Raw genomic sequence first — 12,146 nt, forward strand, 5'->3', positions numbered from 1 at the left:
CGGGCAACAAAGCAGACGCTTTAGACTTTGGAGCCTGGCAGATGTTTCGGTGTATGATTATCGTGGCTGGGGTTTTTTTTTTTTTTTTTCTCTCGACACGGACTCGTCTAAAGAGAGCAGGCGGAAGTTTGTCCAATTGCCTCGGGGGCGTCGAACTTGAGTAGGTTGACATGTGTCCTTAATATGCTTTTTTCATGTTGGTGCGTTAAAAATGTGTCCCGATCTAACGGGGACGCTGAGGGAGAGCAATTTGAAGAGAGTTTTCATTATTGGACAATTCGGTCGGTCATAAAGGACGAACATGTTCGACAATCCAACTTCAAACATCATGTTATTTCTTAGCCTATGAATAGTAAATGGTCTGGATGAAAAACAGTTTCACATTCCGCTATCTTATTTGTTACAGTGTTGCCTGTGTTTCATTTGAGATTGAATCAAATTCATTAATAGTTTGGACTTTCAAATATTAGAAAATAGTCAAATGAAAAACCAAAAAACACACATCACAAATTCCCACAGCCTTTGGGAACTTCATAAAGCTCCAAGTTCTTTTATAAACACACAAAACGTATAGTTTGCGTTCAGGGTTGGTCACCATGGTGCAAAAACACAGAGGTCTACTGAACATGTTGAGTGAATTTCCTTCCACATGAAACATTTTTCTTACATCCATGATCATTAGCTTGACTCCCTCTTGTCCACTGCCTTTGTGGATGTACTTCTGTAGTGGTGGTTAGTTATAGTGCTAAACTATTGGAAAGACTGGGTGTTGCGTCACCTCCGTATGTGCGTGTCCTCATGTGTGCGCACAAGATGGAAAAAAAAAAGAAAATCCTCAAATCTATGATCAAAATTGTTGCGGTTTATTTTCTGTTGATTGACAAATCTATTTACCATTTCAGCGTTGAACACAATGTATAAACCTTATTTCTTTTCAATATATACTATTTATAATATAAATGATTTGTCTATAATGTAATACACTCACTGTTGTGGCTGTTGTTTCTTTCATCATATGTCTGGGTGTTGAAGAAGAATCACCTTGGCTCTAGCTTTCAATGCCACGTGTATTTAATATGAACTAAGTTTACCCCTCCACGTGTTTCCATATGCCACGTGGCCGAAGCAGATGCTCCGCATTCGGACTGCACTGCAGGTTGCAAGGATCTGTCAGGTGTCTGAATTACAGATGCAAATGTAGTCCGCTGCTTTACATGCCAAGCACATACAGGGATTTGCACGGGAAAAAAATAACGCCGCGCCTACGCCTCGGGGTCCCGCCATCATCATCATTAGGTCGGTCCTTGTCTCAGCAGATGCTCAGAAAAACAACAGTTGAGATAAATGTGACTGCAGAGAGTCACTAAAAGGTCTTAAGTGAGGCTGTAGAACGTGAATTAATGCAACACAATATCCAAATTATAATTTCAGGTGAGGATTCATGACCTAAGCTGATCTTAACGGATGGATTAGGAATCAGTCACGTCAAAGTGACAAGTCAGTTTATGGTCGAGCATAAAATCTGTAGACTTGTTATAAATATCAATGCATGACCGAGTGGACTGAGGGAAAAGATTGTTCCATTGTAACAAGATTTCTTTTATATGTGCGACTTGAAGTGGAGTTTTGAAATTTATACAATCAACTTAACCCCAGGCAGAGACACGTGCTGCTCTAAGAGGGCCCCCCCCCCCCGTCAAATAGACATAATACAATCTGGCACCGTGACATGATTCACACTGTTTCATTCAATCACATTCAGAACAGTTTTTCTAAAGTAAGCATAATAAGTGTTTTTCCCGCTGCATTCACGAAGCCAAACGGCGAGGGCGAGGCTGATGAGTGAGATCGTGAAAAATTCACGGTCACGAAGGAAACATTTTAACAAGTTTCCCCTCAGTAAACAGCCACTTGACACCTCCGCAGAAGCCGCCACATTGTCAGACTGACAGAGACGTTACATGGATCTGCTATTTCCAGACCCAATCTGTACCTGTTAATAGTCACAACAGCGGAACAGCTTCTTTGCGCTCCGCCGAGTCCTTGGCAGTGTCGGATGTCATGGCAGAGAGAGTCACATACGCCAGGCACATTTTCACTCTTTTCGCTATGACTCGTTTTCTGTTCAAAGATTCCCCGTCACTTCTGCTCATCTCAGATGCACAATACATAACGGGAATGCTCGACACTTACACCCAGGCGTCCCGCTGTGCACGCTCGTGACTCATTAGATTTTCTGCAGGACACCTTGGTCGTGTTCTGCCAATATGACGTAAAGAAACAACCTGATTGTTAACAAGACAAGGACAGTAGATCCCTCATAATAGTAGTAATAATAATAAAACTTTATTTATATAGCACTTATCTAAACAAGGTCACAAAGTGCTTTACAACATAATTTGGAATAAAAGAGCACTGAACAAAACAAGACAAAACTAAAATATGAAAGGCAACATAAAAAATTATAAAAATCCGCCTTTAAAAGGCTTTGATATAAAAAATATGTATGAAGCAATGATTTAAAAACCTGCTTTAAAAAGTGCTGGTAAAGTCTAATCTCCTCAGGCAAGGAATTCCAGAGCCTCGGGTCCTGACGGCAAAAGCCCGGTCGCTCTTAGTTACCAACTAGCAGGGAGTTAGGAGCTCCGTCAGAGGCCCGACCACGCTGAGCTTTAATAAGTGATTCAAAGAATCTTCAAATCATCCTTAAACTAAACTGGCTGCCAATGAAGGGAGGCAAGAGCTGGGCAGCGATATGGGCTCGAAGCCGGGTGCGAGGACCAGCTTTCTGCACCAGCTGAAGCCGAGACACTGAGGATGAACCGATTCACGTTTGTGAAAGTAGTGCATTGCAGTAGTCCAATCGTGAAAAGACAAAAAGCTTTTTCTTGGCCGGGAAAAAGGACTGAGCCGATTTGATTTTTGGCCACATCTGCTGAGGTGGAGGTGACACGTCGGACTAAGGATGTTGATGTGAGCCTCAACGTTTTTACATGTGGTGTTGACTCCACAAAATTAAACTTCATTCAGCACCTTTGAAACAAATGAAATGCAATGCAAAGTGCTTAACATGTGACTGATAAAACATAGGATGTTAAAAGTCATTAAAAGTTGTTAAAATCAAAGACTTGAGGATTTAGAGACCGATCCAAAACAAACAATAATTTAAAAGACAACAATGAAAGAAGGGTAGTCAAGGTGATAAAAGATATACGAGTATATAAAAAAAATATTAACAACAATAAATGAAATGACAAAGTACTACACAAATAGATTATACTTAGGTTTTAAAAGGTCAATAAAGTTAGATAGATGGATAAATAACAACAACAATAAGGGGCTTTATTGAGTTATTTAGACACACCCATGCCCGAGACCCCCAAAATATCAAATTTATAAAAAAATTTAGCGGTTTTGTCACGTGTGCAAATTTTCAGGCAGGTCAGACCACGTGAAGTGCCTCAAATTAGCGATTCATTTGTGGAACAATAATAATACTACTGCAAATAATAATAATAATAATAAGTCACTCAATTACAATAGTTCCTTGCTCTGACTTTGTCAGTGGAGCTCGGGCCCTAATAATAATAATAATAATAATTCACTCAGTTACAATAGGTCCTCGCTCTGACTTTGTCAGTGGAGCTCGGGCCCTAATAATAAAAATAATAATAATTCACTCAGTTACAATAGGTCCTCGCTCTGACTTTGTCAGTGGAGCTCGGGCCCTAATAATAATAATAATAATAATTCACTCAGTTACAATAGGTCCTCGCTCTGACTTTGTCAGTGGAGCTCGGGCCCTAATAATAATAATAATAATAATTCACTCAGTTACAATAGGTCCTCGCTCTGACTTTGTCAGTGGAGCTCGGGCCCTAATAATAATAATAATAATAATTCACTCAGTTACAATAGGTCCTCGCTCTGACTTTGTCAGTGGAGCTCGGGCCCTAATAAAAGGGTTAAAAACAGGGTTAACAGCAGACAAAGAATCACAAAGAGCAGGGGTCTTGTATGTATGAATAAGTAAGTTAATTGATTAATTAATTAATACAATTTTCAAGTTGAATATATAGTTAATGAGGAATACTAACATTTTCATAAGACAAAATAGGGAAAAAAAATATATAAATAATACAATCATAAAAGTCATAAAAGCCAAGGTGGGGTTTTCAATTTACGTTTAGAAATGTCAAAGGCGTGTAAGGGAAGCTTGTAGACCTTTTTAAAAAAGTTTTACAGAAAATAGTGGACATTTGTCCAGAAGCCTTTTAGCTGCATTCAACTTTTACTCCTCCTCCGCGCCGGTGACAGCTACATGTACATCCAGAGACAGTGTGTTTTCAGGTTGTCAGTCCGTCTGTCCGTCCGTCTGTCCGTTCCACTCCCGTGAACGTGATATCTCAGGGACGCCACGAGGGATATTCTTCAAATTTGGTAAAAAGATTCTCTTCGACTCCAAGATGACCTCATTAGATCTAAGTGGTCAAACGTCACAAGTCAAGGTCACGGTGAACTCACAACACTTAACAAGATACACTTCATACCTTTTATTTAATTGCTTCTTCCTTCACTCCTCCTCCACTCATATGCTATGAGAGTGGACAGATATGGATCACCGCCAGACGGTAATTATAGTTCTCTGTTTTTTTCCCTTTAAATAACCTCAAAAACTCCACTCCGGGAATACGCTCACTTCTATAACTATTTTTTTCGATATCATTGTTTCATGTATTTCTGAGTGGAGGCTCACTCGGGGACCGAAGTGAAGTGAAGTACCTCAGTGACCTCTTACCTGTCTTCGTGAATACATTTCAAACTCCTCTTGGACAAGACGGGAGAGGGCTGAGTGGATGCGACAAAAAAATCATCATGTTCCAAACAAATATTGGAACAAATATTCCAATGAAACAAAAAAGCACTGTTAGACATGAGCTGTGCCATAAAATCTATAATGTAAATACTAATTCTATACAAATTGAGTAAAATATATCCCAACAAAAATATCATGCTACTTTACTATTTCATACTAACAGGAAATGATACTACATCTGTGATGTTGGAAGGAAATCATACTAAAGCTGTGGAAGATTTTATACAGATTATTTTTTTTGGAACAATTTCACCATGAAACAAAACAAAACAACCAAAAGTTTCCTTTTTGCTCTTTATTTCAGCTGAGAGTACAGGAGCTCCTCCATTTCCTCCGTGCACGGCGTCGACGGCTCAGTCAAACTTACTGATTAGTTTTCCTTAGGATCTCAAATCATCGAGTGAGCCTTCACAAATTTACACCCTATTAACCATATGTATGAATGTGGACCACGCCGTGGTATTCTACCATACGCAAGTCTCCTGTTTGCTCAAACACCTGTAAATACCTTTTTTTCCCCGGCTATCTATATTCATACTTTTTTTAAACAACCGTTAACCATTTTAACGACGTTGGCATCGCCCTGGCACAGTCCCAGCTCTGAACCTTTCCGCCCCCGGAGTAATCAGGCCGGTGCGAGACCCCTCTTGACCTTATGATTAGATTTCGCCCAACTTGGACTGTTTTATGAGTGTTTTCTCACTTTAAGAGCGAATGATTTGCAGGGAACATGATGCACCCTGTGATTTTTTTTCTACCCTTCTCTTCCCCTGAGCAGCCAAACAAGTTTTTTTCCGTGGCGCATGAAGGCCAATATCGCAAAAATAGGTCTTTTATCGGGAGGGTGTTGCTTTTTTTTCCCGAACACCAACTCATGACTCTCACAAACACACTGGATAACATCCATTGTAAAGCAGATTTTATTACCAATACGGACAGTTTCATATGAAAACTATCCCCAGTCTAAAAGATGTCATTTTAGTTTTGGAACATATCATCTAATTCTTTTCTGCACTACCCCTCTGGCGAACCCCCAGAAATTATTATGTGCCCCCCCCCCCCCCCAGGTTGAGATTCGCCACCTTAGCACACTTATGGTGCGATCACACCGGACGTGACGCAAATTATTCCCTCGAATAGTGACCCTGCGACCAAACTCTGCTACTCGCGCGACAACTCGGCCTCGTAAGCATTTTCCGGATCTTTCATTAGCTCCCTTCCCAATTGAAAACCGTCCTACATGTCTGTTTCAACCTGAACTCTCTACTTATATTTACTGTATCACAGGTAATCTATCGCCTAGATTAATCCCTGTCCAGATTTTATTTTTTACCAAAATAATTTAGCTGGGCCGAAGCGTTGTTCCATTTGTTGGAAGGAGGTTGCCTTGAAGTCAGATGATTAATATCGGTGTGTGTGTGTGTGTGTGTGTGTGTGTGTGTGTGTGTGTGTCCCAGCCTGCAGGTCTGCTGTCTGTGATAATGAAATGCTGCATGTGGCAAAGAGGCATCTAGAGGGAGAACGGGCTGGGTCGTCGTCTCCCCCCCCCCCCCCCCATTAGGATCATGTTTCACTCAGCGCACCTTGCCCTGATTTTGTTGCGAGACACACACACAAAAATTGTAATAATAATAAAGAACACGACGGCAGATCCTCATCAAAAAGGCACAGTGTGTATTGTGCGCAGGCAGGAAACACCCCTGCCGTCTGTTTGGTGAGTCACTGTGTGTCGTTGGGAGTTCACAATTCTATTTTTTTTTTCACAAACACAGTTTACCCATTACCAAAAAACATTGACACGGTGCAATCCCCTGAAAATGATCTCCTCCTGTTGAGAAACACAACAACCACCGCCACCAGAAGAAATCTCCCCGAAATTTATGGCCGCCCCACAAAGGCTTCATGCTGTAGTTGACCTATTTTTTTCCCCTTCTATTTAAGTTTCTTATGTAATATTTTTCTTCAACGCGCACATCAGTGGAATCTTTGGAGCAGTGGGAGCAGCACAAGCTGGTCATGATGCAACCTGTCACATTTACAAAGCTTTAAACGCCGCCCTGTACCCTGCGGTGCTTGAAATATAGAAATATGATATAGTGTATGAATACACTATATCAAATCTGTCGACGTCCTTTGCTAAGATGACTGTTTATGTTCAGCAAGTGTGATCTCAGCTCGTGACGCAGCAGAGCAAAGCGGGCGGCTGTTAAAATGCTTGTTATGTTTCATCTTAGTTATATGTGATAATGATAAGTTATGTCCCCGCAGATCTAGAATAAAAAACCCCCAATGTTCTTACGCCATCCGGCTCGACTGCTGTTTCTCTACCGGCCCCTGAAAACTCGATCAAACAGCAAGAGGCTCGCTCACAACGTCCTCACTGAAAACCAGGAAAGATATATCACGTTACTGCGGCTCTCAGATTTCAACACCTGCTTCTTCTTTGACGCCAAAACCCACCCCTGTCGGTCGGTAAAGCGCCGAATGGTCCATACATTTGTGGTCCGCTGCTCCGTTACGAACCATCCGGACCTCAGGGGCAGGTCGTCTCACTCCTCCCAGAGTGTCCCCTTCCCGGCGAGCGTTCCGAGTTTATGCTCCACTGCACATCTGGGCACGCCGAGGCTCGCTCCAGCTCCAGTTTGTTCGAAAAACAGCGGCTCAAGATTGTTTTTCTGTTCGCTTCAACCTTTTATTAAATGTAATTTGGGACTATTTCTTCATATCGTGCACTGCGCCACGCTGCAATTTGTGTTCTTCTGTTTAATCTAGCTCATGTTTATGAAATCCTATTTGTGTCCTTGTGTTTCTTTTATATCTTTATGGCTTTTCTGTTAAGAACTCTGGGTCGCCTCGTTGTCGAAAGGTATCGCACAAACACTTTGCCTTGTCTCTCTTCTCTCGCTCTCTTCCCGCACTTGCTTTCACTGGAGGCTTCTCGAAACTCATAAGATTGTCAACATCCTCTCCTGTGCAGATACCGCAGGTGAGCTACGCCTCCACGGCCCCGGAGCTCAGCGACAACACCCGCTACGACTTCTTCTCCCGGGTGGTGCCTCCGGACACCTACCAGGCCCAGGCCATGGTGGACATCGTCAAGGCCATGCGCTGGAACTACGTCTCCACGGTGGCCTCCGAGGGGAACTACGGCGAGAGCGGCGTCGATGCCTTCATCCAGAAGTCTCGGGAGGACGGTGAGTGCACTTGGCCCCCTCGTATATCATTCCTACCACCGCGTGGGAAGACGTTCCCCGTGCGGACGCACTGCGCCGTGGAAAGAAATCGATGAGGCTTGGAGACACGGGAGCAGAAATCAATCAGCGGGGTCGAGTGGCAGACGGGATCGCGGAGCGCCCAAGCAGCTCTGCGAGGATGGAAGACGTATTCCATATTCAATACTGCGGAAGGAAATTGTTTCATTACATATGTGATTTGCATTTTAAGACATTCGGTGCGGAATTTAAACAATGTTTTATGCAATCATATATTTATACACCAATATTGTCTCGGGACAATATAATTATGCTTAGTTTGTGTTGTTGTTAAATTGAGCAGTAATTTAAAAAAAACCAACATAAATCTCGGCTGTAATTTGGCCTCCAATGTTCGTTTGGTTAGAGTTCATGGAACATATCGAGCAGTACCTTCTCTTCCTCCCACATCTCTCCTCATCTCCATCTCTCTCTCTGTTTTCTGTCCGTCTCCTCAGCTTCTCTTCCCCTGCCTGTCATCCCCAAGTTGAGCTTCAGTCAATGCGGCCTTTTCTTTTCCATTTCCGTCGGTGAAGAATGTAAACACGGGGTCGGCTGATATTTACATTCAGGCTCATCTCGCAGTGAATGTAATAATATACGGGCGCCCCTCATTTTGACATGCAATTTTTTGACCCTTTGCACAGAGAAAGAGAAGAAGAAGCATTCCAACTGTTGCTAAACGTGCATCAGTCTCACATTTGATTGGATAAAAAATTCACGTTATTCAGAAAGTTTTTTTACGAAAGCACGCACATACGGAAACGACGATGACCAGAAGACAAGGGGTGCCCGCACACCAGTGGACGCCTCCACGAACCTTTTTAATCACCTTCCCCGGTAACATCTCGGGCACAGGCCCTTCCTCAGTCTGAAGACGTTACCTGGGAGGGAATTAAAAAAAGTCAACTCGTGTGCGGACATTTCTGGTCTTTTGGACTGAGCGTAAGGCCCCTTGCAAGTTAATCCCCTAGAGCGGAACGGCATCACAGGAGCCGATGGTCGGTTGATGTCAGGGCGATGAAAGGTTTTCAGCCACAAATAGTCCAGCGGGGAAATTCCTCTAGTTACCTGTACCAGGCTTTGGTAGACTCGTCTGAGATCATTCACTCCACCCACACAGGCGGCGAGACTGTGGCGATCAGAGGATGAATCTGTAATCTCTGCGTCTCTGCGGCGTCTTGTTTTCTGGCAATTATTTCTCCGCGTTCATTATACACACCTTGGGAGAAGAAGAAAAAAAAAAGCGGAGGTCTAAACCTTGGGTGACCTGGCTCGGCCATGGTGAAGGGCTTTGAAACTGTTCAGTGAGGTAAAAAAAAATGAAAAAAATCCTACTACATAATTAACACACTTATGTGTAAAGTGAAATGGCTGCCAATACTGCGGAACCCTCGGAGGATTCACTTTGAAGTGCAAACCTAACACTCCATCATAGCTTGAACATGCCCTTTCATCGCTTCGGAAAAATTGATTCAAACCCCATCCCCCCCCCCCCCCCCCCCCATCCCCCACGGTGCCCTTTGACCTTCAATAATCCAACCCCCTCACACCTTTCTCAGGCCACTTTACCGCGTCTCTCCCACTAACCAACCCAAAGCACTTCCGCTGTTTTCAGTCGTTCTAATGTTTTTATTTTTAACATCTGACGGTCGTCCAGAATTCATAGAACCATAATTACATTGATTCATTGTCCGTACCCAGGTTTTTTGTGTGGGCTCTGCCCATTTGCCGCGTTTCCCCGGAAACGTAAAAATAACTCCTATTGTAATTAACACGATAAACTGTGACCGGGATCATTTTACGCTGTAATAAACTGACTGCACACGCAATTCTCAAAACTGTTATGAAACTGTTAGTTCTCGTCTACCACGGCTGTGCTGCCAAATTCCTCTTCCCCCCGTATCCCCAAGCCTAAACCAGAGATCTTACAGATTTCAGTCTATTCAGAAAGTCAGATTGAGGCGAAATCCGGGTTCAGCCGAGATGTTGTGTTAGAGACGAAAATAATCTCTCCCATAAATAATACAGGCAACAGGATTTTTCTTTTTGAATGTGCTCATGGAATGAGCCTTTGGATCCTCTTGTCTTTTTCGCATTCATTCCTATCCGACCAATTACTCGACTGAAGGAGTTCCCAAAGCAGTTGGAGTGTTTTGGTTGACTAAGTACAAGCGTAATTAACAGGATGAGACTTTAAGTTGCCTCGGTAACGTCTCCAGTTTGCTCCGTGCCTGGATAGAATGAGACCAACTTGGCTGTGGCTGTTCATCAATTACGTCCGTCACTCTCTGAACACTCAATGGCCTCAGCACGAGTCGGGGACAGCGGGAGCAAGGAGAGTTAAGTCATTCTGGGTAAAACACGCCGGGGATTTTTATCAGGGTTGAAAAATTAAGGAAGTGCACATCTCTGCAAATTGTTTGGAACGAGTCCAGATAAATAAATCATTCCGCTTGGTCATATTACAGGGGAAGGTTAGTTATTTAAAAATGTATATAATCTATCATCGTATCATTAAAAAGCATATTCAGTGAAATTAAATGAATCTATAACAACTTTAAATGACCGTCCGTACGTGATGGCATGTTCCCATGAGGAATTTTTGTCTAGTTTCCAAATAATGAAGCTCCTTTGCTGTGTTATGTTCACATCCCTTAGATACAACACTGACGGACATATAGCGCCTGGACACCGTCCAAACGACACAATTATTAATCTCAACCACATTTAACAGCTTTAAACACTTTATTCAAGTTATGGAAATATCCCTCCCGTTTGATATACAAACTCATTACTTGCCCGAGTAAAGACATTTTGATCCCAATAAAAGTGTACATTTGCAATTTTTATAACGTCTGAAAATACTTTTATCAACCAAAGAGGGTAAAACATTAACAATCACTTCCTTTATACCTTCATCTTCTTAATCAGCAGGACGTCATTTTGTTGTTTTTGGTGCTTTATGTAATAATAAACTGAATGTCCTCAGGTTTTGGAGGCTGGGGATTTAGGTAAACGTGTACTTCCGTTTTTTTCAAATCAAAAGATAAATCATTTAATCAAGAAAATAAATGAAAAAAAAGATAATAAATGAACAGATACAATGAAAGTTCTGAATTCATGAAAAATTCTCATTAATTGCAGCCCTAATCTGCCAAACCTTGCCTTTTATTGGTGGTTGATTTTTATGTTTCATTTTTAGTTACTATATTAATCTCTCAACGCGTGTTTTAATGTCACAGTACTTATCTATGTTTTAAGACTAGTTTACTTGCTAATTTATATTCACATCTATAAATGCGTGATTCAGGCTTTGAACATAAAGTTAATTCTGGATTTGTTCCATGTCTGAGTGGATAAATATTTATCCAATCAACACTTTTCAAGTCAAATGCAAAATAATTGGCTCCGAAAAGATCAACATTCATTAGTTAGTAGATATTTTGCGGCCCAGTGATTATTATTTAGTTGGATTTCTCAGTCGAAAACACTCTCATTAAGCCATCACGTCCCTTGACTGTGCAAAGAGTTCACGTGGATGAATCCTATGAAACAGGTACTATGAATTCACAGCTGTACGCGTCGCCTGATAGCATTGTTTTGAGCTGAATGCACAAAGAAAATAATCCCCCAAAAAATTGAAATCGTCCGAGTCGGCTCCCACAGCAACAGCCCTGGCAGCCCGGCAGCCACCTGCTTGAGTCGCACCAGAAAAGCTTTCCCCTCTGTCCCCTAAGAGGCACAATGTGAGCAAAAAGCAGATGATGAAAGGTAAATATATATATATATATATATATATATATATTTAAATCTCTCCTTTTGTATCTCTCTATCCTGGCAAACAGCACTTAGAGCTGGAAGTCACTGACCTCCGGTGTCCCTCTTCTTGGGGTATCTGAGGTGAGCAGCTTCTCATCTCACACTCCCTGACCCGTGATGTGACCCGCCCCCACCTCAAGGGAGACGTACCAGAGCGAATGCGGGATACGCAGAGGCCGAAAAAAATATGAATCACT

The 12,146-nt window shown here is 42.2% G+C and overlaps 1 protein-coding gene across 4 annotated transcripts in view; it reads left to right on the forward strand.

Annotated features, from left to right (window-relative positions):
* The window catches only part of LOC118308845 (metabotropic glutamate receptor 4-like), a 148,540-nt gene that overhangs the window by 74,821 nt on the left and 61,573 nt on the right, over positions 1-12,146 (forward strand). For all 4 annotated transcript variants that reach the window (XM_035630269.2, XM_035630272.2, XM_035630270.2 and 1 more), the window contains exon 3: positions 7,854-8,070. In XM_035630269.2, coding sequence (XP_035486162.2) covers positions 7,854-8,070 — 217 coding nt within the window. The remainder of the gene's footprint in view (positions 1-7,853; positions 8,071-12,146) is intronic.

This window comes from Scophthalmus maximus, chromosome 6 (assembly GCF_022379125.1).
Source record: "Scophthalmus maximus strain ysfricsl-2021 chromosome 6, ASM2237912v1, whole genome shotgun sequence".
Lineage (NCBI taxonomy): Eukaryota > Metazoa > Chordata > Actinopteri > Pleuronectiformes > Scophthalmidae > Scophthalmus > Scophthalmus maximus.